The 19,907-nt window shown below is 43.2% G+C and overlaps 1 protein-coding gene across 1 annotated transcript in view; it reads left to right on the top strand.

Annotated features, from left to right (window-relative positions):
- The window catches only part of si:ch73-103b11.2 (rootletin), a 39,986-nt gene extending 20,278 nt beyond the window's left edge, over positions 1 to 19,708 (top strand). Inside the window, exons 6-26 of the mRNA XM_068754872.1 lie at positions 1,985 to 2,240; positions 2,300 to 2,471; positions 2,559 to 2,834; positions 4,822 to 4,963; positions 5,251 to 5,367; positions 6,486 to 6,542; positions 6,643 to 6,711; positions 6,797 to 6,886; positions 7,538 to 7,647; positions 8,739 to 8,838; positions 8,887 to 9,519; positions 9,603 to 9,719; positions 10,553 to 14,278; positions 15,301 to 15,448; positions 15,539 to 15,644; positions 15,760 to 15,919; positions 16,004 to 16,111; positions 16,420 to 16,506; positions 16,597 to 16,759; positions 17,115 to 17,188; positions 18,196 to 19,708. Coding sequence (XP_068610973.1) covers positions 1,985 to 2,240; positions 2,300 to 2,471; positions 2,559 to 2,834; positions 4,822 to 4,963; positions 5,251 to 5,367; positions 6,486 to 6,542; positions 6,643 to 6,711; positions 6,797 to 6,886; positions 7,538 to 7,647; positions 8,739 to 8,838; positions 8,887 to 9,519; positions 9,603 to 9,719; positions 10,553 to 14,278; positions 15,301 to 15,448; positions 15,539 to 15,644; positions 15,760 to 15,919; positions 16,004 to 16,111; positions 16,420 to 16,506; positions 16,597 to 16,759; positions 17,115 to 17,188; positions 18,196 to 18,267 — 6,783 coding nt within the window. The 3' untranslated portion in view covers positions 18,268 to 19,708. The remainder of the gene's footprint in view (positions 1 to 1,984; positions 2,241 to 2,299; positions 2,472 to 2,558; positions 2,835 to 4,821; positions 4,964 to 5,250; positions 5,368 to 6,485; positions 6,543 to 6,642; positions 6,712 to 6,796; positions 6,887 to 7,537; positions 7,648 to 8,738; positions 8,839 to 8,886; positions 9,520 to 9,602; positions 9,720 to 10,552; positions 14,279 to 15,300; positions 15,449 to 15,538; positions 15,645 to 15,759; positions 15,920 to 16,003; positions 16,112 to 16,419; positions 16,507 to 16,596; positions 16,760 to 17,114; positions 17,189 to 18,195) is intronic.
- The last annotated feature ends 199 nt before the right edge of the window (positions 19,709 to 19,907 follow it).

A 19,907-nucleotide genomic window follows, 5' to 3' on the forward strand; every position in this document is an offset into this window, starting at 1 on the left:
AAACATCAACCAAGAGGTTCTATATTCTAATTCTGTTTTTTTTTTATTGCTACTGCCTATGCCTACTGCAGTGGTGTGTGTAGTTGCCATGGTTTTGAAGTCAATGAAAGCAATTTTGATTCATATTTACAGATGGGTGTTAATAAGGGATTATTATTAGCCTGATTGTTACCTATCCACTGACAAGCCAATGAAGCCTTGTGTTGAATCTACCAACCAATCAGAGGCTGTGTTTCTGATTGCACATACCTGTATTTGGCAATCGATAAGATTTTCCAGCTTTTTTTTAAATTACTCATAATTAACTTTATTTAAACAATGAAGTAAAGATGAATATTGTGACAAAGCTACTAATAGATCATAAAGAGATGTGAGACCGCTGCACTCTCATTCATAGGCTTTCAATTCATGTTTCACTTTGGAGCTGCTGAGTGACATTTTATGATATTTTAAATTTTATGTCCTGGTCTTGTATTTGGTATAAGGGCAGATTCAAATACTGATCGTTAAATGTTCAGCTCTAGATGGTTAGGATTCTACTTTTTTTTTTTTTTAAGTGTAAACCTTGTTGATGCAGCATCACAGGAATCCACCTTTTCCTTTGCATGCATGTAAAATGAGATGCATTCACATGCACCTGTTGGTTTCTACCATTATCCCGTAGGAAGTTGTTGGAAGAAAAGGCAATGCGGTTTCTACATCTCAGTCCCGCTTTTAAGATATCTTAATGTTGAGCTGTTGTAAATACCTGCACACTGTCGCATGTTTGTCTTCTGGGTTGTGCAACTGAAAGCACCTAATCTTGAGAGCGCAAGAAGAATTATATGACGGACAACTTACTCGGTGTCTCATAGTGGGACTGAAAGGAGATTAGCCTTCAGCATCAAAACATTTATCTTGAAATCACTCTTTCTAATTCTTTTACGTTTCGTTTGCTTCATTTAGTAGAAATACGTCAGAGTTCAAATGATGCAGAAAGTGTGATATCATTGTAGCAGAGTTGGCAGTTTCCATTCTTAGATTGATGACAATCAGCACTAGATAGCAAACTATTAACATCAAAGGCTTTTGTGATTGGCAGGGTGGAGTAACTCCAAGCCAGTGTTTTTCCACTGAAGACATGAATGGACACCCAGTGAGTTCAGTTTGGAGAAATGTTTTTATCCTGCTTCAACCTCTGGCTTTGAAATCCCAGCCCTAATAAATTGTGTTTACAATAATCCATAGCAATCCTGGTGAAGGGTCAATAATTTCCCTGATGCTGACGGTGTTTGTGAAGACCGCCGCATGTTTCTGATAGGCTGGCTGAGAAATTGATGTTTGATGGTCATGGGCTTTCTTGCTTTCTCTTTTTATGAACTCTAATAAACTTTAATCTGCAATAATCTGTTGATTTCATTGCGTATGTGACATCAAACTATGAACATAAATGCAAATGTGCCGTTTAGTGTCCTCTTTTTAATCGAATGAAGAAAATCTATGCTTTTTTTATCCTAGAAATTCTATTGTATTCTTTCTGTGCAGTTTTTCTTTGTCTGTGCCCCTCAATAAAACAGCCATGAATGGGCTCTTTGTTCTTTCAGACTGTCAATCTAGTTCTTCTTTCCACACATTCTCTTTCTCACTTCCCAGAATTAGTCATTTTACCAATCATGAAGGCAGTTATCTTTGCTTTTTCCATGCTTTTTCTCTGACACATGTCCAAAAGCAAAATGTACACACCATTGATGTCGTGCTGTTGCTGGTGACGATGATGCTTCTTCTCACTGAGCACTTCAAAATGTAAAGGACAGTATAACGATGAGCAGTATAATGGTTGAAGGCATGCCTGGACTGGATTGGGCTGGGCTGTATATGTATCCCTCAAGAAGTCAGGAGTTTGACTGTTCTTTTATCTCTTTCCATATGGTTTTCATTTTGTAGTCTTCATGTGATCTTACTTCCCATTATGTCCTTTCCTCTTCCCACCCAAACCCACATCCAGGAGCCTGGCCCTGCAAAGGTGACGGTGACCAGCAGCAGTGGAGGAAGCATCCCCTGCCTGCCCAGCAGTATTGCGAGTGCAGCGCATGTCCCGATGAGCCGAGCGACTCTTTGGCAGGAGGAGAGCCGCTGGAGCAGGGCCACCATCCCCTGCAGCCGCAGCACGTCCTGTATCAGCCAGCTGAGCCAGAGCCGGCCAGACTCCAGTATCTCTACTCAAGATGGTGGGAAAATTCATTGGCTTTTCAGGCACAGAAGTGTGTGTTTGTAATAAAATTCAGATGTTGAATAAGGAGGTATTGTGTCTTTGTCACAGATAGTGGCACCGTAAGTACTGGACGCAAGGTACGAGTTGAGAGTGGCTACTTTTCCCTGGAGAAGACCAAGTCGGAGCCCTCTCCACCGTCTGCACAGCATTTCCAGCCTCCCCTGCATCTGCCCCTGGCCTCTTCATCCTCATCCTCCTATTTAGGGGCCCTCAATCCCAGGTACAGCTCTGAGGCAGAGCCCAAAATGTCCCCTTTTCAACCCTCCCAAGATCCTCTCCATTCTCCAGGTGCACTTATTTCCCCCAGCTCCTCCCAGAGCTCACTAGACTCTGAACCCAGTAGCACTACACCCACATGGGAGGGAAATGGTGCTGGTGGAGGAAGCACCGGTAGTGCCACTGGTGGAGGCAGTAGAGTGGGCCAGTCTGGCCGGGATTACACATCACTGTCTGATGTGCCTCGGGCCCGTAGACTGAGCTACTGTGAAGCCTTCCGCTCAGACAAAAAGCGCCAAGAGTTGAGGGCACGGACACGAAGTCCTGGCAGGGAGGAGGTGGCTCGGCTGTTTGGGCAGGAGCGCAGGTAAGAGGTTTTTGATAAGTGTCGTCTTTGGCATAGTGAAAGAAGTGATACAAGATTTTTCATCTGATTAAGGATAGAGATGACAAGGTATTGACAGAGGCCAGTGCTGTGCTAGGAAGATGGAATAATTATTTAGTAGAATTAATGAATGAGGGTAAACGAGAGAGAACAAATGGTAGTAGGTAGTGGTTCTTGTGGGCCAGGAAGTGACAAAGGTTAGCATGAGTGAAGTTACAAAGGCAAGGAAGAGGATGAAGTTGGCCCGGACAACATACCTGTGGAGGCATAGAAATGTCTAGGAGAGGAAGCTGTAGAGTTTCTAACAGGGTTGTTTAATATAATCCTAGAAGGGAAGAAGATCCCAGAGGAATGGAGAAGTGTTCTGGTGTCTATTTTCAAGAAGAAGGGAGACAGAGTTGTGGAAACTATAGGGGGATAAAGCTAATGCGTTATGGGAAAAGGTGGTTGAGACTAAGGACAGACGTGAGAATTTGTGAGCCTCAGTATGGCTTTATGTGGTGAGGCCAGCCATGATGGACGACTTGGAGACAGTGCTTCTGAGGAAAAGACAGGAGGCGGAGCTAGAAGTGGAGGAGATGAAGATGCTGAGGTTCTCCTTGGGAGTGATCAGGTTGGATATGATTAGAAACGAGGCGATATGAGGGACAGTGAAGGATAGACGTTTTGGAGATGAGGTTAGAGAGGACAGACTATGATGGTTTGGACATGTCCAGAGGAGAGACAGGGACTATATCGGTAGAAGGATGCTGAGGATGGAGCTGCTAGGGAACAGGGCGAGAGGACGACCCAGGAGAAAATGCATGGACATAGTGAGGGAGGACGAGACAAAGGACAGGGTGAAGTGGAGAGGGTACCAATCTTTGTGCCGACCCCTCGCGGGACAAGCTGAAAGTACAGTAGTAGTAATGGTTCTCATAGACTGAAGAAAGGCTGAACACGTAATATACTTTAGCAGACATTGTTATAATAGCAAATGAAGATCAATAACTCTATCCACATGTTTTTCCAGGCATAGTCTTTAAACGTATAGATACCATGCTAAGTATTTATTGTATGAAGCGCATTGCTGAAACCTGAATCAGTTTACTTTTTAGCACCTCCCTGTGGCTGCTGTCTCAGTCACTCCTGCCTAACCTTTTGAGCCAGTGGCTTGCCCTTAACGGTCTTTGAGATTTGCATGCATTACCCTCTTTACTTTCTTTTTGCTCTTGCTACTTTGCTACTTTGTTTTGTTTGATCTTTTCCAGGGGTTTCTGCACAGAGCTTCTCAGATCTAATGCGCAGCCAACCCTTCCACCCCTGTCCCAATGCCGTTTCCCGCTGGTCGCCGCTGATTTCTGCTTTCTATTGTTTCGTCTCTGCACTGGCTGGAAGCACACACTTTCCTCTCACCGTTTCATAAATGCTTCATTTACTGTAAATATTGTGCATACAAACATGCCGAGGGTTGGCACTGATGGTGGGTTAGCATATCACATTTAATCTCCTCCTTTCATGCAGGCAGACATGCACAGATCAGATGCAGTGCCTTAGGGAAATTTCTTACCGCTGCTGCCGCTACTTCCATAATATCTTTAATCCACCATTCTGTCTAATTTCCTTTTCTTCTAAAATGTAATCTCATGTCCCATATAACCTGTTCCCTGTTTTATCTTGAATTTTGCTGTTTGGTATGTTACATCTAGTGTTAGTCTCTGTGAAAAATCACATTTAAATCAAACTGCTTACATACAGTAGTACCGTATGTAAATGTAATTACCAGTACTAGAATACATTATGACAATTGATTTCTCTTCATTTCATGCTTTAGATATAAGTTTACGCTCACCGTACTCGGCAAGCATTTGAGGATGATTCTTGCATGATCTTTATATGTTATTGCTGTTTATTTATGCTACATTCCAGTGAATCACTGGATATACTCTGTGTTGAGTCTGGCTTTTAAACTGCCCTTTGTGTCTCCTAGACGTTCTCAAGTCATCGGACAATTTGAGGAGGGTCAGCAGTCGGAGCGCATGGACACAAGCAGCTCCAGCGAGCCTCCTGCTAACGCCACGCTGCTCCAGAGACAAGGCCGCAGTGAGAGACGTCACCTGCCTAACAAGCATGTATGCTATTCTCTGTTCTGAACATCAACATCTGAAAAGGTGTGACATATTCAAATAGATCAGGGAAGGCTGTAAGTACTCTATAATTAGTCTCGTAAAATAGTAAAGTGACTGCTGACAGAAGTTATTCTTTATTGATTATTTTTTTATTTACTTTTCATAGTCACATTTGAACATTGGTGATTTTTATGCTATTCGTCTGCACACATCGACCCAAATTGAGTTTTTCTCGTAATAGAGATGGCCGTGTTGTTGGACAGCTTTTCATACTATTTTTATATTTACAGGAGATGTCACTGGATGCAGGAAAGGACCGTTCAGTCCCTGATGTGTCTGGCTCCACTGTTGCTAATTTAAGAAGAGCCAAATCACTGGACCGCAGAGTCACGGAGTCCTCAATGACTGTGAGTACTTGGAATATTTCTAAAGTGTGGTTTAAAAGTGAAGTACAACTAAAAAAAATTATTGAAGCAGATAATTTAATAATTAATAATAAACAGTTGTAAAAGTCTCCTAAGCCTTTCAATCATCTGGACGGCTTTATCTATATAATGGCTTTGCTTTGATCAGCCCATCCATGTGTACCGGTAGTGGTTTTGCGATCTGCTTTGGCTGCTTTCCCTCATCTTCACACGCCAGTTTTATGTAGCACTGCTTCATTAAGGTTACGCTGGTCCTCCTGAATTCTGACTCCTACCAGTTTGACAAAGTGGTCTGAGGTGTCTTCAGAATGCTACAGGAGCGATCGAGTCAGTGTGTGATTGGCTTTTCAGACAGAGCTTCAGCTGCCAGCACCCCCCCCCCCAAACTACACATGCACACCACTGGTGCCACCGCTACTGGCGCTTATAAATAACCGGTGCAAGCCACAGTTGTGTATGTCCCAGAGATAGAAGGAAAGATACAGATTGTCAGCATATGAGGTGAATGCAGTTAGCCGTCAGAATGACTCTCTGCCAGGCGGTGACGCCACACCTGATGAAGCTCAACAAAAACAAGGTAATGTTTGGTTTGCAGAGCCAGGTTTTTTGGACCAAGGATCTATTTTAGAGTCTATAAACAGACTTGAGCGAGGTGTCGATGTGCAGTAGTTTGTGTTTCAGCTCCCGCCAGTCCGTCTCTTCAGCTGGAGCCGCGGTTTAGCGCCTCTTCAGCTGAGGCACTGACTTGGATGTAAACAAATGCTGTAGCTTCCATGGAGGTGACGGTTGTATTCCGATGATATTTGTTGAATTCCTCATCAGAATCAGTTTAATCGCCTTTGCTAGTGAGAGGATTCCCAAACTAGTAATTTTCCTTGGTGCGACATGTAACGTAAAATAGCAACAACAACAAATCACAAAATGCAAAACTTCAGAGCTATACTAGGGCATGCAGTAAAAGCACTTTAATTAGTTTTTTGCCAGTTGTTCTGAGGACTTAATCAGGAACTATTTCCATGTGGGAGTATAAATCGTTATCGCTGGTCTTTAACACTTTTTGCATTACATCCTATCATTTTGCTCGTATGTCTTAACTGCAGCCAGACTTGCTGAACTTCAAAAAAGGATGGATGACCAAGCTGCATGAAGATGGAATGGTAATGTGCTTTCATTCATATTATTAAATGATGACTTGCTTCTCTCTCCTACTGAACAGGACCATTTGCTGACATTAATGGTGTCCTTTCTCCCTCTTAGTGGAAGAAGCACTGGTTCGTCCTGACGGATCAGAGTTTGAGATATTACAAGGACTCGATAGCTGAGGAGGTCAGGCATCTTGTGATTGTTCATTTGAATGATGAGGCAGTTAACAAGCCTCTAATTATTGGCTCTGCTTTGCTTGTTTCATCAGGCTTCAGTACTGGATGGTGAGATTGACCTTTCCACGTGTTATGATGTCAAAGAGTTTCCCGTCCAGAGGAATTATGGCTTCCAAATCCTGGTCAGTGCTGATTTGTCTTGTCATTGATTCTCATGGGTTATCAATCACTTGGGACGATGACTCTCATTGTCCAAACTTGAGGTCTGCCGTCTCTTCTGCCAGTCTATAAACAGCCCGAGGGCACCAAGTGGTGCCACTTAAGTATCAGGTTTTAGCCATTTCTCTTTCTGAGATGATGCTTTGTCTGTCGTGATGGATGCCACCCGACTTGTCATCGCTCTGAGGTGTTGACATCAGAGAGGTCTAAATCTGCTCCTGCTGTTGCCAGCCGAACTTGTTTCTCTGAGCCAATCTGCCCTTCATCCTGCATGTTTGCGCGACCTCTTGCGTACCAGAAGCGCCATCCTTGTCACCATTTGCTCAGTAGTAAAGTGTGTTCAAAAACTGTTTTTTTTTTCTTTATTGTAGTATTATTGAGTCATAAATGCTAAACAGTTGTGCAGTTCTATAGATCAGGTTGCGAGATAAATGAAAATACCTTTGTCATATAATCCTTTGACCATGAGACATTTTTAGCACGTATAACATAATAAAAAAAATTCTGCCCTGATTTTGGGGCTTTAAGGCGTTTTTTGAGATGCTTATGCTAAAAAGATGTTTGTCTTGCCTCAACCCTGTCAGTGGTTTAAATACATTCCTCTTGGCTTTCAGTGTAAAGAGGGAGCATGCACCCTGTCGGCCATGACCTCTGGAATCCGTCGCAACTGGATTCAGGCCATTATGAAGAATGTGCGACCCACTATTGCCCCAGATGTCACCCGGTAATACCCAAAGAGGATTACCACTTTTACCACTGGCAGATATAAAAACAGCTTTTCTCACTTTTATTTTAATCCCTCTGCACACCTCACCCTCTCTTTCCCCTTTTCTCTTCTTCTTTCAACCGGTATTTTCATCCTGCTTCCAGGAAAAACATCTCTCTGAAACTATCCGTTCTGAAGCCCAGGTTGGACTGCTTGTGTGTTGAATACCCCCCCACCCCCCTACTCGAACAGTGATGTTATTGCTCAGCAATGTCGGACCCAAGCGTGCTTGTCATCCCACTGTCATGTGATTGTTGAGTAATGTCTGTCAGTTGTGCTGCTGTAGAGCTGCATTTCAATAACATCAACACGCTAGAGTAATCCCTGCTGCTGGTTAACAGCAAAAACCTATTTAAATAATGGTGGTAATGTGACTGTCAGTAACTTCCGAGAATGGCCACAGAAGAAATTGCAGCTGAAGAGGAAGAGCTGAGATGTAAAGGTTATAGAGCAATTCGCCTGAGCCAAACAAACGTCTATTTTAGTGTATTTAATAGTGGAGTATTGTCTTAGAGGTGACTCATCATATGATGCTGTGTGTGCACTCTGAACCACATTCACTGAGTCACACCGTTAGCAGCTCTCTCCAAGGGGAGAATGTGATATTTTTGGTATTTCTGGATAGGTGCCTCATGAACACCTCCGTCTCATTCTTGAGCTCTGCACCTTCTCCCCTTACTGCCCGCTGACACCTCCGCACGGCATAGTGAAAATAGATTATTTTGTCAGTCCTCTAAGACTTCAAGTACCAATGCGTGCAGTTCTTCACATGAAGATTTCAACAGTCTGTTTAAGAAACCCTCCGATCATGATTATAACACTGGAGCTGCTACTGCTTAACATAGTGCATCATATAAGTGTTTTAATGATGATAGTTTTTCACTAATTCCATCATACCTTTGTGCACAACTGTGATTGTGTTCTGCCAGAAGTGTATGCGTTGTTGTTTGTCAAGCAAAGCTTTATGCAATAGTATTTTAAATGTAAACATTTGTTGTTGAGTTTTGTTGAAGGCATTTAAATGTTATTTTTTGTGCTTTCTTTCACAGCTCACTCCCTGATGAGAGGTTAAAAGCTCAAGTGTTGTTGGAGCCGTGTCTGCAGACCGCCCCCGAACCAGACTCCAATCCTGAGGACCCAAAGACCGATGTCCTTCGACATTCTGCTGGCGACAGTGTCTCTGCGCTGTCCTCTGAGCCCCGTAAAAGCCGTGTTCGCGAACGCAGGCGAGAGGGACGCTCAAAGACTTTTGACTGGTCTGATTTCAAAATGGATCACACGGACAGGCCTGTGAAGGCACGGGCAGACACAGTCGAACTCAGCTCATCATTCTCGACAACATCTTCATATTTGTCCCCCTCTTCTTCGCCTTCCTCATTAGTATCTTCACCTGTCTCTAGCTCTTCCCTCCAAACCTCTTCCGTATCGGGGGCTCACCCACCTTATAGGACTGAGGAGTCAGAAAAGGAGAATATCCGGAGGGGCGCCACTTCAGATAACACAACCAGTGCAACCCACGTGCCAAATACTGTTACTGTTACCATGATGTCGACACGGAACGCCACACCACTGGCACAACCGTTGACACCTGAATGCCAAGAGCGAGGGAAGATGGAAGTAGACCACCCGATGGTAACGCATCATGATAGTGGAGATGGGAAGGACGACAGAACCCCAGGCGTCCGAGACGAAATTGAGCAGCGATGGCATCAGGTGGAGACGACTCCGTTACGAGAGGAGAAGCAGGTGCCAATCAACTCAACTTCAGGAGTCTCTGGAAGCTCTGAGAGACTTCCTGCACATGAGCTTGCTGTGCTGCTTGACAAGGAGGTGTGTGGTGAAACGCACATTTATCATGTTAGATGGCCTTGTTTAGCCAATTCATAACTTTTTTATTTGCTTTCATTTTTCAGTTGGGACAGAAGCAAAAGGAGCTGGACAAACTACAGAAGCAAAACAACGTTTTAAAAGAGCGGTTGGAAAACGCACTTGGGAGAGAGCAAAATGCCCGAGAAGGCTATGTCCTGCAGGTAACACACTCACGATTGTACAGGATCAGTTTGGGTTTGAATTTAAGAATATTTACAAATTGCAAAGCAACAAGATTTTCTTTCTCAATGTAATCTTAGTTATTGAATATTTTATAATGGTATTAAGGTTTACAGAATGTTTACATGAATTATTATTAGATGGCATTATTACTATATGATCTACTAGGTCATGATCAATAAGATTTATGTGTGGGTCCTGTGACTTGTATGTAACTTGTTTAAAACTTTACTAACTTGTGGGGGCTTATTTTCTGAACCCGATATGCATGGTTGGGGTGTTCTTAGCATGAGTTTTTACTAACTGTTTTAATGGAGTTTCACATCTCCTGGGAAAATAAATTCATCTGATATGCTTAAGGTAAGAAATATGATCAAGAAGTCTTGCACTGTGCTTTTTCTCTGTCGGTTTGTGCTTTGTCTGTTTCCTTTCTCAGCTTGATTCCTGCATGTATTTGTTGTTTTAGGTCTTAATATTTAAATTCTCTTTTTTTACCTTAATTCAGAGAATGCATTGCTGAGCCAGTCTCATTTTGTGATCTCACATGAAACATACTCAATTAGCTGTTGTTTTTTTTATTTTATCTTTTTCACTTTGATCACATTAGGAACCCTCTCACTCATTTCAACTTTTTAATTTCCAAGTCACCTCTGAAAAAGCACGGTGGAAGCTTGGAAAACATGCTTTTCTAAAGTTGGATTGCAATCAAGAGAATAATAGTTTTCCCGTTAAGCCCAGAGATGTGGTTCTCTGTATATAATGAGGGGTCCAAGGTGCTGTCATTAATGAAACTGTCTCATTAATCTTTTTCAAGACTGCAACACCCCCTTCCTCTTCACTGCACAGAATGCCTTGTCAACGCTTGAACGTGCTTAATCAAGATTTGCAGGACGAGTTGGAGGCCCAAAAGCGCAAGCAGGACCTCACTCACCAGCAGATTCGTACGCTTAAAAGAAGCTGCACAGAAGCCCAGAGTTCTGTAGACCGCCATGAGGCAGATATTCAGGCTCTACAGACTAAACTAACATCTGCAATGGCTGAAATATTGGCAAGTGAAGAGGCTGTGGCCAGAATGCGCAATGAGCTCAAGCTAGAGCAGGAGCGTTCAAAAGAACAAGAGGAGGAACACGGCCTTAGTGAAACCACCCTCCGAGCCCAGCTAAAGGACAGTGAAGATAGACTGCGTGAAGTAGAGGCCAGTCTATTAGAAAAAAAACAGGCCCTTCGGCAGCTGGAGCGCCAGCAGGCCCTGCAAAGAGACCATATGAGAGATGTGCAGCGGTTGCAGGAGAGGCTGCGAGTGGTGACTGCTCGGCTAACTGCTACTGAAGAGGGTCAGGTGTTGAAAGAGGAGCGTCTGAAGAAGGAGCAGCATAGCATGCAAGAGAGTAACGAGAGGGAGCGAGAGAATCTGTGTAGAAGATTAGCTGAGGCTGAAAGTGCACAGAAAGAGATGCAAAGCAAATTAGTTGAGGCGGAACAGCAGGTGGAGACATTGTTAAGAGGAAGGCACGCTTCAGTTGGGAGAGAGTACAGGGAAGAAATGCTGAAGGTTCAAGAGGAGCTGGCTCAGAAGGCTGACATAGCTGAGTCCCTGAAGGAGGCCGTGCGCATGCTAGAAGAGGAGAAAGGCCATCTCACCTGCCGCTGTCAGGAGCTTCTCAACCAGATTGCAGAAGCGGACCGTGAGGTGAATAAACTCCGCGATTGTCTGGAAAAAGAAGAGGCCGATTACAACACCCTGGAGCGCTCCTATGAGAGGGCGACGCAAGAGTTTCAGAAAATGAGCCAGTTTCTGAGAGAAAAAGAGGAAGAAATTCAGCAGACGAAGGAAGTGTATGAGAGGCTGGTGGCGCGCAAGGAGGATGACTTGAAAGAGGCCGTTGTTAAAGTGACTGCACTTGGCAATAGCTTGGAGAAAACAGAACAGAAGCTGCAAGCTAAGGAGGAATTTATTTGCCAAATTAGTCAAAAACTGTTAGATAAAGTTGAGCCGTGTGGTGCTGAGAAGGATCTGCAAGCGAAGCTTATAATTGCAGAGGAACGCATTGCAGAGCTAGAGCAGCATCTCAGCGCTCTGCAGCTGGGCTATGCTGACCTGCAAAAGGAAAAGCAGAAGTGTTCAGAATACAGCAAGAAAGGACGACTAAAATCATCTGCTTCCTTCTCACCAAGCACAGCCCTCCCACTTTTCTCTGACAACACATCTCTGAATAAGGACGCTCAGGCCAGTGGACTAAGGGTCCGGGTTTCCAGTATTCAGTGTCAGAAATACATCAATGCTGAGGGCCTGGAAACGAGCCAGATGAGCAGTACATTTGCAGACGCCAAAAAGAAAGATAATCGGGATGTAAATGATGACATCAGACTCACCGAAAGACACAGTCCCCCGGATATCACATTCCCCCACAGTTGTGATCCAGAGAAGTTCATTTCTATCATACATGTTCTAGAAACGAAACTGCTGGCCACTGAGGGTAAACTAAGAGACCTCACGCAGAATCTAGAAGAGCGGCGATCCATCCAAACAGAGCGCCCGTCCAAGATTGATCTAAAGACAGAAACCAAGCCTGGGCCTGATACAGAGTTTGTTTGTGGAAGTGTGATGCAAGATAATGCTGCGAGTCAGCATTACACTGGGGCCCTGGCGTGTGTGGAAAATAGTCGCGAGAAAGTCGGCGCTCTTCTCAGTGGCTGTCATGATACTGTTGATTCGGAGCTGCGCTCGTTGTCAGGGATAGAGAAAGATTTGGTCGATGCGGCGCTGTGCATCAGGCAGGGACAAAAAATGTTGGAAGTGCAATCACCAGTCGTCCATCAAAGTCGAGCCTCAGAGACTGTAGACACAGAAGCGTTGCGGCTTTTTGCCAAGACATTGTCTTTTGAGGCAGTAGTGTTGAACAAGATGGCTTTGTTGATGCAGAGTTCAAAGTCTGACCTCCTACAAGCTCTTGGTGAGATTTGGGACAACCTACAGAACATCAAAAGGAATGACGATGATTGCTTGGCGATAGATTATGCTGATGTCTTGACCAGGAAGTTGATGTTAGAGGGTGAATTCTGGAAAGAACTGGAGGAAGCTGAGCCAAGAATAGCTATATCCAAAGAAGGCAGTGTTTCAGCTGATGCAGAGGTCGACGGCACGTTCATCTTTAACACCTTAATCAAAGCAGAACTGTCTTATTCTATTCAAAACATTAAACGCTGCTATGAGGAGAAATTTGAAATGCTGAAAAAGGAGTTGTCTGAAGCCCAAACAAAGCTGCGTCAAAGGGAGGTGGCTCTGGAAGCAATTATTGAAGCTTCCAAAAGGCCTGATTTGCAAAACATAATAAATGAGGTCAAATGTAGATTTGGGTTTAGTAAACAAACGCTAGCCGACATTCACCCGCCTGAGCTTGCTCCGTACGTGGAGCAGATTGAAATGGATGAGGCGCGGGATTTGGCTGAGGAAGTAATAGACAGACACTTGGCTGGAGAAATGACGACTTGTGGTGTTGACTCTATTGAATCGTTGCAGAATGCACATGACAGCCTAGCTCGTGAGCTTCAGAGACAAGCACTCAGTCTCCATAAGTATGCTCAAGAGATAGAAAGTGGTAGAAACCAGCCCGGATTGGCTAAAATGTTCCACGCTCTTATAGGGCACCAATCATCACAATATTTCACGAGTACCTCTCTTTGTATGCGTGAAGCTCTAATCCAGGCTCAAGTGGCTTACGTGGCGTGTAGGCTGCGGGCCGCGCACGAACAAGAAATGGGCTGGTTTAAACAGACCAGTGAGAGCATGGATGTTCTTGTCCAGCAGCATGCCCACAATGTCGGTGTAATCCAAGAGAAGTACGAAGCCTCCTTAGAGGAAGAGCGCCTGGAATTCACGTGTACCATGGGCACTCTCCAGCGTGACAATGAAACCCTGAAGAATGAGATAAGCCAACATGTGGACCGGCTCTCCCAGCAGCAGGAGCAGCTGGGTCTCCTGGAGGAGCGTTTCAAAAATGAGACTGAAGATCTGAGGCGGCGGCACAAGCAGGAGCTCAGCCAAGCGGAGAGAGGTCGCACGTCAACGGAGCTGTCCCTCATGGAGACGACGGCCGACAGTCAACGCAAGTTAGAGGTTCTGCTGGTGGACATGGACACCATGGAGGAGCGGCACGATAGTCACGTGAGGAAACTGGAGGAGCAGTTTGAGCAAAGGGTCTGCAAGCTCCAACAAGTCCACAAACAGCAGATGGACAAGTTAAGTTCTCACTATGTGGACAACATTGAATCTGTGCAAGACGACCGACGGGACAAAAAGTGTCCGGACGTTTCACCGCCTCGTGACGAGGCCGCCGCACTAATGGGAGAGGGAGACCGAGGGAGGGGGGAGAACGCGCAGCACCTGTCAGAGGTGGACTCCATGATGCTACTGAAGGACCGGATCCAGGAGCTGGAGTCTCAGATGAACACCATGAGGGATGAACTGGAGAACAAGCACCTTGAAGGAGATGTGGCCAGCCTGAGAGCGAAATACCAGAGAGACTTTGAAAGTCTTAAGGTTTTTGTTACTTATTTTTACCATAGTGGATTTTAAAAAAGAAAAGCGAGAGAGAATATTAAATAAGTAGAAAATCAATCTACTAATATGCACAGAGAATATTAAGTTGGGAAATGGTGTAAATTTGAGATCATTTGCTGATTTAGAAATCCTGCATTATATGAATTGCTCAGAAATAATAAACCTGTAATCGTAGCTTTGAGGGATGCCCTGACATTCGTTCCACAATATAGGCTTTTTAATATAAAACACCTGCTCCTGTATTTATGGTAGCATTTTGATTCGTGTTCCACATAGTGCATTTTCTGCGCCATTCGTTTGTCACAGTTCAATATCAAAGATTCTGTTTTTTGTTTTTTTTTAACTTTATGATCAAAATTCCTGCAAAAGTGCTTTGCTTAGCCTTAGCTATGTGAAAATGTGTGTGGCTTGGCTTGGTGAGTATTCTAAGCTAGGGATTGCTATTAATTACTCAAAAGCAGGCCTTAATATTGTTTCTATGGTTATTTATTTTCCAAGCACATTTAATTCACAGTATGCCACCAAGACTTGTGTCTCACATTTTTAAACGTGCGAGAAAAATGAAAACCAAAAGTGCTGTTTTCAGTGCATGGGTCGGGGCATCCTGAGAAGTTTTACACGATACTCCTCAAATATCCAGTGCATCCTGACAAAACAATGACATTTTTCACTTTCCTTCAATCTTGATTCTTTGGCCGTCAATAGACATGCCATTTCCCAAATTCAGTAATAAAAGAACGTGTCTATTACTGACAAAACTGCACCTCTGTGGGAATAGAATTTCACTGCTTTGACTCACTGTCTTGCTAACATAATTGGGCTTTAAATTAAAAAACAAACTTGCATGGCTCCGATCGCTGCTTTTGCATGACCCACCACATAGCTTAGTGAAGCACTGATTGGATGCACTTGATTTATAGTCACAAATGAAAATGTGGGTTGTAATTAAAAACACTTTTATTTATGATAACTGAATGCTGACCCTTTTCTCCACCCCGTAGGCCACATGTGAACGTGGCTTTTCAGCAATGGAAGAAACGCACCAGAAAGTAATTCACGACCTCCAAAGGCAGCATCAGAGGGAGATTTCCAAACTCATGGAAGAGCGAGAGAGACTATTGGCTGAGGAGACTGCTGCTACAATCGCTGGTATGGAAATGAACTGTTACCACAATTTGCTATACGTTAAAAAAAAAAACAGCAGGTCGTGAGTAAGAATGTGATCTAACCTCAATGTAGCTATAGAAGCTATGAAGAATGCACACAAGGAGGAAATGGAGAAGACTCATCGCTCCCAACTGAGTGGACTGAACTCTGACATTGATGAACTTCGCTTACAATATGAGTATGTTTTTGTTTTGGGTGGGAGTCTTAGTCTTTTTAATCGGCTTTTGAGAAAATCATTGGCGAAATAAGCCCCTTTAAAATCCAGTTGATGCTGTGATAATCTTACTGTACAGAGAAGAGCTGCAGTCCATCCACAGAGAACTGGAGGTGCTGTCGGAGCAGTATTCACAGAAGTGCCTGGAAAACGCTCACCTGGCTCAGGCGCTGGAGGCTGAGAGGCAGGCCCTCAGGCAGTGTCAGAGAGAGAACCAGGAGCTAAATGCTCACAATCAGGTTCTAATGCACACTCGCCTGCACTGATGTATACAGACGCAGTGCCGTCTACATGCAGAAACACGACCTTGCTGTCCCCAACAGGAACTAAACAACCGACTGACTGCAGAGATCATGCGGATGCGCTCTTGTTTCAGCGGTGAAACGGCGCTGTCTCCATTTACCCAGGGCAAAGACGTGTATGAACTGGAGGTATGAGTAAACAGGCTGTGTAGTATTTCACTGCTCGTAGTCACATTGAAGTATTGTCAGGTAAGACAAATTAACTGCACCTTTTTTTTTTTTTACTGCTTCACACAAAAGGAAAACGTGAAAACAAATACTTTAAGGCAGTTTGTCACCAGGTGGAATATAAATGCATTTTAATATTACCAGCAGTGATGTGATGTATGTAAATAACACTATTTGACCCAATTTTTGTTTACTTCCCTAACACCCCTGCACCTTCTCTCCGCTCCACTCGCACACACTCACACACACACACACCCTCTGTCTTGTAGGTGTTGTTGCGCATTAAAGAGTCAGAGATCCAGTATCTTAAGCAGGAAATCCACTCTCTGAAAGACGAGCTGCAGTCTGCGTTGCGGGTAAACAAAATGCGTTAAATGTCATTTCTTGCAGAATTCTTTCTGCTTTCGACCAAAAGTTAAAAAGATCAACTTCAACACTTTGAACAGGACAAGAAGTATGCCACCGACAAATACAAGGGCATCTACACAGAGCTCAGCATTGTGAAAGCAAAGTCCGACTGCGACATCAGCAAGCTGAAGGAGAAACTGCTGATTGCCACCGAAGCTTTAGGCGAGAGGACTGGCGATGGAGCGCTCTCACCTGGATACGGTAAACTGGAAGTATTTGCTCATTATTTAGCTCTCATTGAGCAACCTTTTAATTTAGTATTATCCCATCTTGGCCTATTCTCACACTCTAAAGCTATTGCCACTTCTCATGCGGTGACAGTAACATAAGAAAACCTTTTCAGCATTGTGCAAGTGCTCATGCAAAGTAGCAACGGAACGCCGGCGCCGCCATGATCCCAAAGAGGGAAACACTTTTCATTGAGCGGTAAAACGAGATGGTGCGATATCCAGAGCCCCTTAAGAGCAACCAGCGTAGCTGTCGCGTGAATATGCATCACCTTCCTGTCTTATCTGAGGTTAATGATACTAATGGCTTGCCTTCATTGTGTTTTTAGATATCATGAAATCAAAGAGTAATCCAGACTTCATGAAAAAGCAGTCAAAGCTATCAAGAGGCATCAGATCAAAGGTAAGCGTCAAAAAATGAATTTTAGTTTTCTTCCTGCTGGCATTTTGTCTTGGATCAAATATACAGCTGGAGTAAATTAGATACATTCTAAAGCTACGACCATTTTGGCTTTACATGTGATGTCGTGCTCAAGCTTTTGTCGCGCAGACTTCAGCCCCAAGACACTTTTAGGTGTGAGCTCCACAGTTGTTCTGTCGCAATGTTGTATTCTCTCGTCTGTAAGTCTGTCATCTTCTTTGTTCTGTCCATCAGTCTGTCACTGAACAGGTCTCATGGGATAGCTGACACCCCCCCACTGTGGGATGATTTCCCCCCAACCCCTGTCACAAGGTGTGCTGTAGGTATAGCATGATGTCCAGCAAACTGTGTCCTTGCCACTCTCACATGATCTCTGTCAAACCTGTTTGCACAGTTATGAGTGTAGTAATGCTGCCATTCAGTAAACTCTGTGGTTGGGCTCCTCTCCTGTACTCATTAGCTTAGCAGAAAGACTGAAAACGGCTGTAAATCCACATGTTGAGCAATAAAGCTCACTGATTAACACACTAAATCTCATTGATGTTACGAGTACAAAAGACCACGTGTTGGTGGATTAAACGAACGACATGTTTCAAGGCGCCAGTTGAAAGATTTTAACCACAAATCTGAGACGTAAAGATTTAGAGCGTTTCGGTCTAGTCACGTTTTCTTCGCCTGCCTTTCCTCGCACGTGATGTCATCCGTGAAATGTTGCCGTTTGGCTGTGTTGCTAAACAAATCCGATTATTGAAAAGTGTTCTTCTTTATGGAACATGTCACCTACGCATCTGTTGTTTAGCTTGACCAGATTCCACTATAACCCTTTTATTCGCCATGCATATTTAGATGAAAGTATATTTAATTCAAAGCAGGAACATGCCTGGGATTGACAGCCTGCTGGCATAAAACGGTTCCTTGGATCCGTCTTCTCTGTCCACGCGTGGCCTTTTTGTCTATTAACTATAATTTACTTCCTTTGTCTTTGACAGAGCCTGAAGGAGGGACTAACTGTGCAGGACCGTGTGAAGATTTTTGAGACGACGGGTTCCAAACAGATCTAAATATCAAGACTCTAAACTTTTTCTCTTCTCTGACCTTTATTTGTTGAGAGAGGAATTCTGGGGGCCCGTGTTCGACCTGGACCTGCATGCAGATGATTTTCTTTTTTTATATATATATATATTAATGGAAAAACTTATTTGTGAATCAGCCCTATGTACAGTTTCTTGATTAACAACATTGATGTCCACATTGGAGGTATTTAAATAAGCTGTGAGAGTGACGTATAACAGCATTTTTATTATTTTCCAGAATGCCAAATCAGAAAATGCATAGTAAATAGGATACGTTTCCCTTTTTGAATTATCTGCTGTATTTTATTATTGTTCCAGTTTCTATATCTAACTTTTAATGTGTGTAACGTTGCACCAGTTGTGTTGTACATAACTACTGGAGATATTATTGATTGTTGGGGCATCTGCTGTACAATGACTGTGGTGAAAATGTGATGCCTGGCTTGCTTTATGTATGAGTTTTATAAGCTGGAGTCTGTGTGAAGGGGACACGTTGGGTGGGATTGCACTTATCACGTGACTACTTGAGGATTTTAATTTGTCTCAAATTAGTGTAGTGGCTTCAAGTCAATTCTTGCAGTGCAACCAAACATCCTAACTTTTGTCAAATTTGGTGAACAACCCGTGACTTTTTTGATTATTTTTTTTGTGATACTGGAAGTTATTTTCCAACCTTTTGGGGGGATTTGGTGTGAAAATATCTCAGTGTTTGGGACTTTGCATGACTATGAAGTATTATATGAATTACAGAAATGGTCTTTGTGCCTCAATTTCCTTACTTTATTCTTTAGTGTGAAACTCCTAACACAAATAATCTTTGCTTTGCAAGTCCTACTGTTAGGTGTGAAATTAAGATGTCTTACTGTAGGCGGCAGTCTTTCACGCACTTGGCCCAGTCCCTGAACTCTCACTGAAATGTATTAGTTGTGCCTCGACTGAGTGAAGAATATTAAACATCCATGAAACCTGTGCAGCTATGGATACACACTGTATAGTATTGAAACCACGCCTTGTGTCTGTGTATATATATGGGTGCTACGCAGAAAACTGTTCTGTTTTAGACTTATACCTTGCTCACTAGCTCTATATTAAATATATTTGAATATTTTTTATTTTCTTGTGAATGTATAACGTCAAATAAATGAAGTGTTTGGGAATCTTTAATTATTTCTTTTACTTTGCTGTCTTAGTGAAATAAATGATATCTTTATTAATATTTATGGTGCACAGCAAGATTATCTAGAATAGCTTTAATTTAGCGATGTTCCCTTTCAATGACTGACTCTGAGTCGTATAATCCAAACACTTTAATTTGATGCATAACATATCAAATTATTTCTCAAGTTTCAAAAAACATTTTATTAAAGATAATAGACATACAATGTTATACATTCTGTTACTTTAAGAATTCTGTGGTAATTAAATATATCTCACAAAACATTTCACCGGTTGTCTACCATTTCTTGGAGTCTGTCCCTCCACTTCCAGCCACATGGGGCCGCTGGCTACTTGAATGCAATTGTAGAATTGCCACATAAGGCAATTTGAGTCCCTCGTCCTCAAAACGTCCAAACTGTAATTTAGCAGAAAATAGAAACAGATTTTTATTCATGCTTTCCAGGGGATGG

The sequence above is a fragment of the Brachionichthys hirsutus genome, chromosome 21 (assembly GCF_040956055.1).
Source record: "Brachionichthys hirsutus isolate HB-005 chromosome 21, CSIRO-AGI_Bhir_v1, whole genome shotgun sequence".
Taxonomy (NCBI): Eukaryota; Metazoa; Chordata; class Actinopteri; order Lophiiformes; family Brachionichthyidae; genus Brachionichthys; species Brachionichthys hirsutus.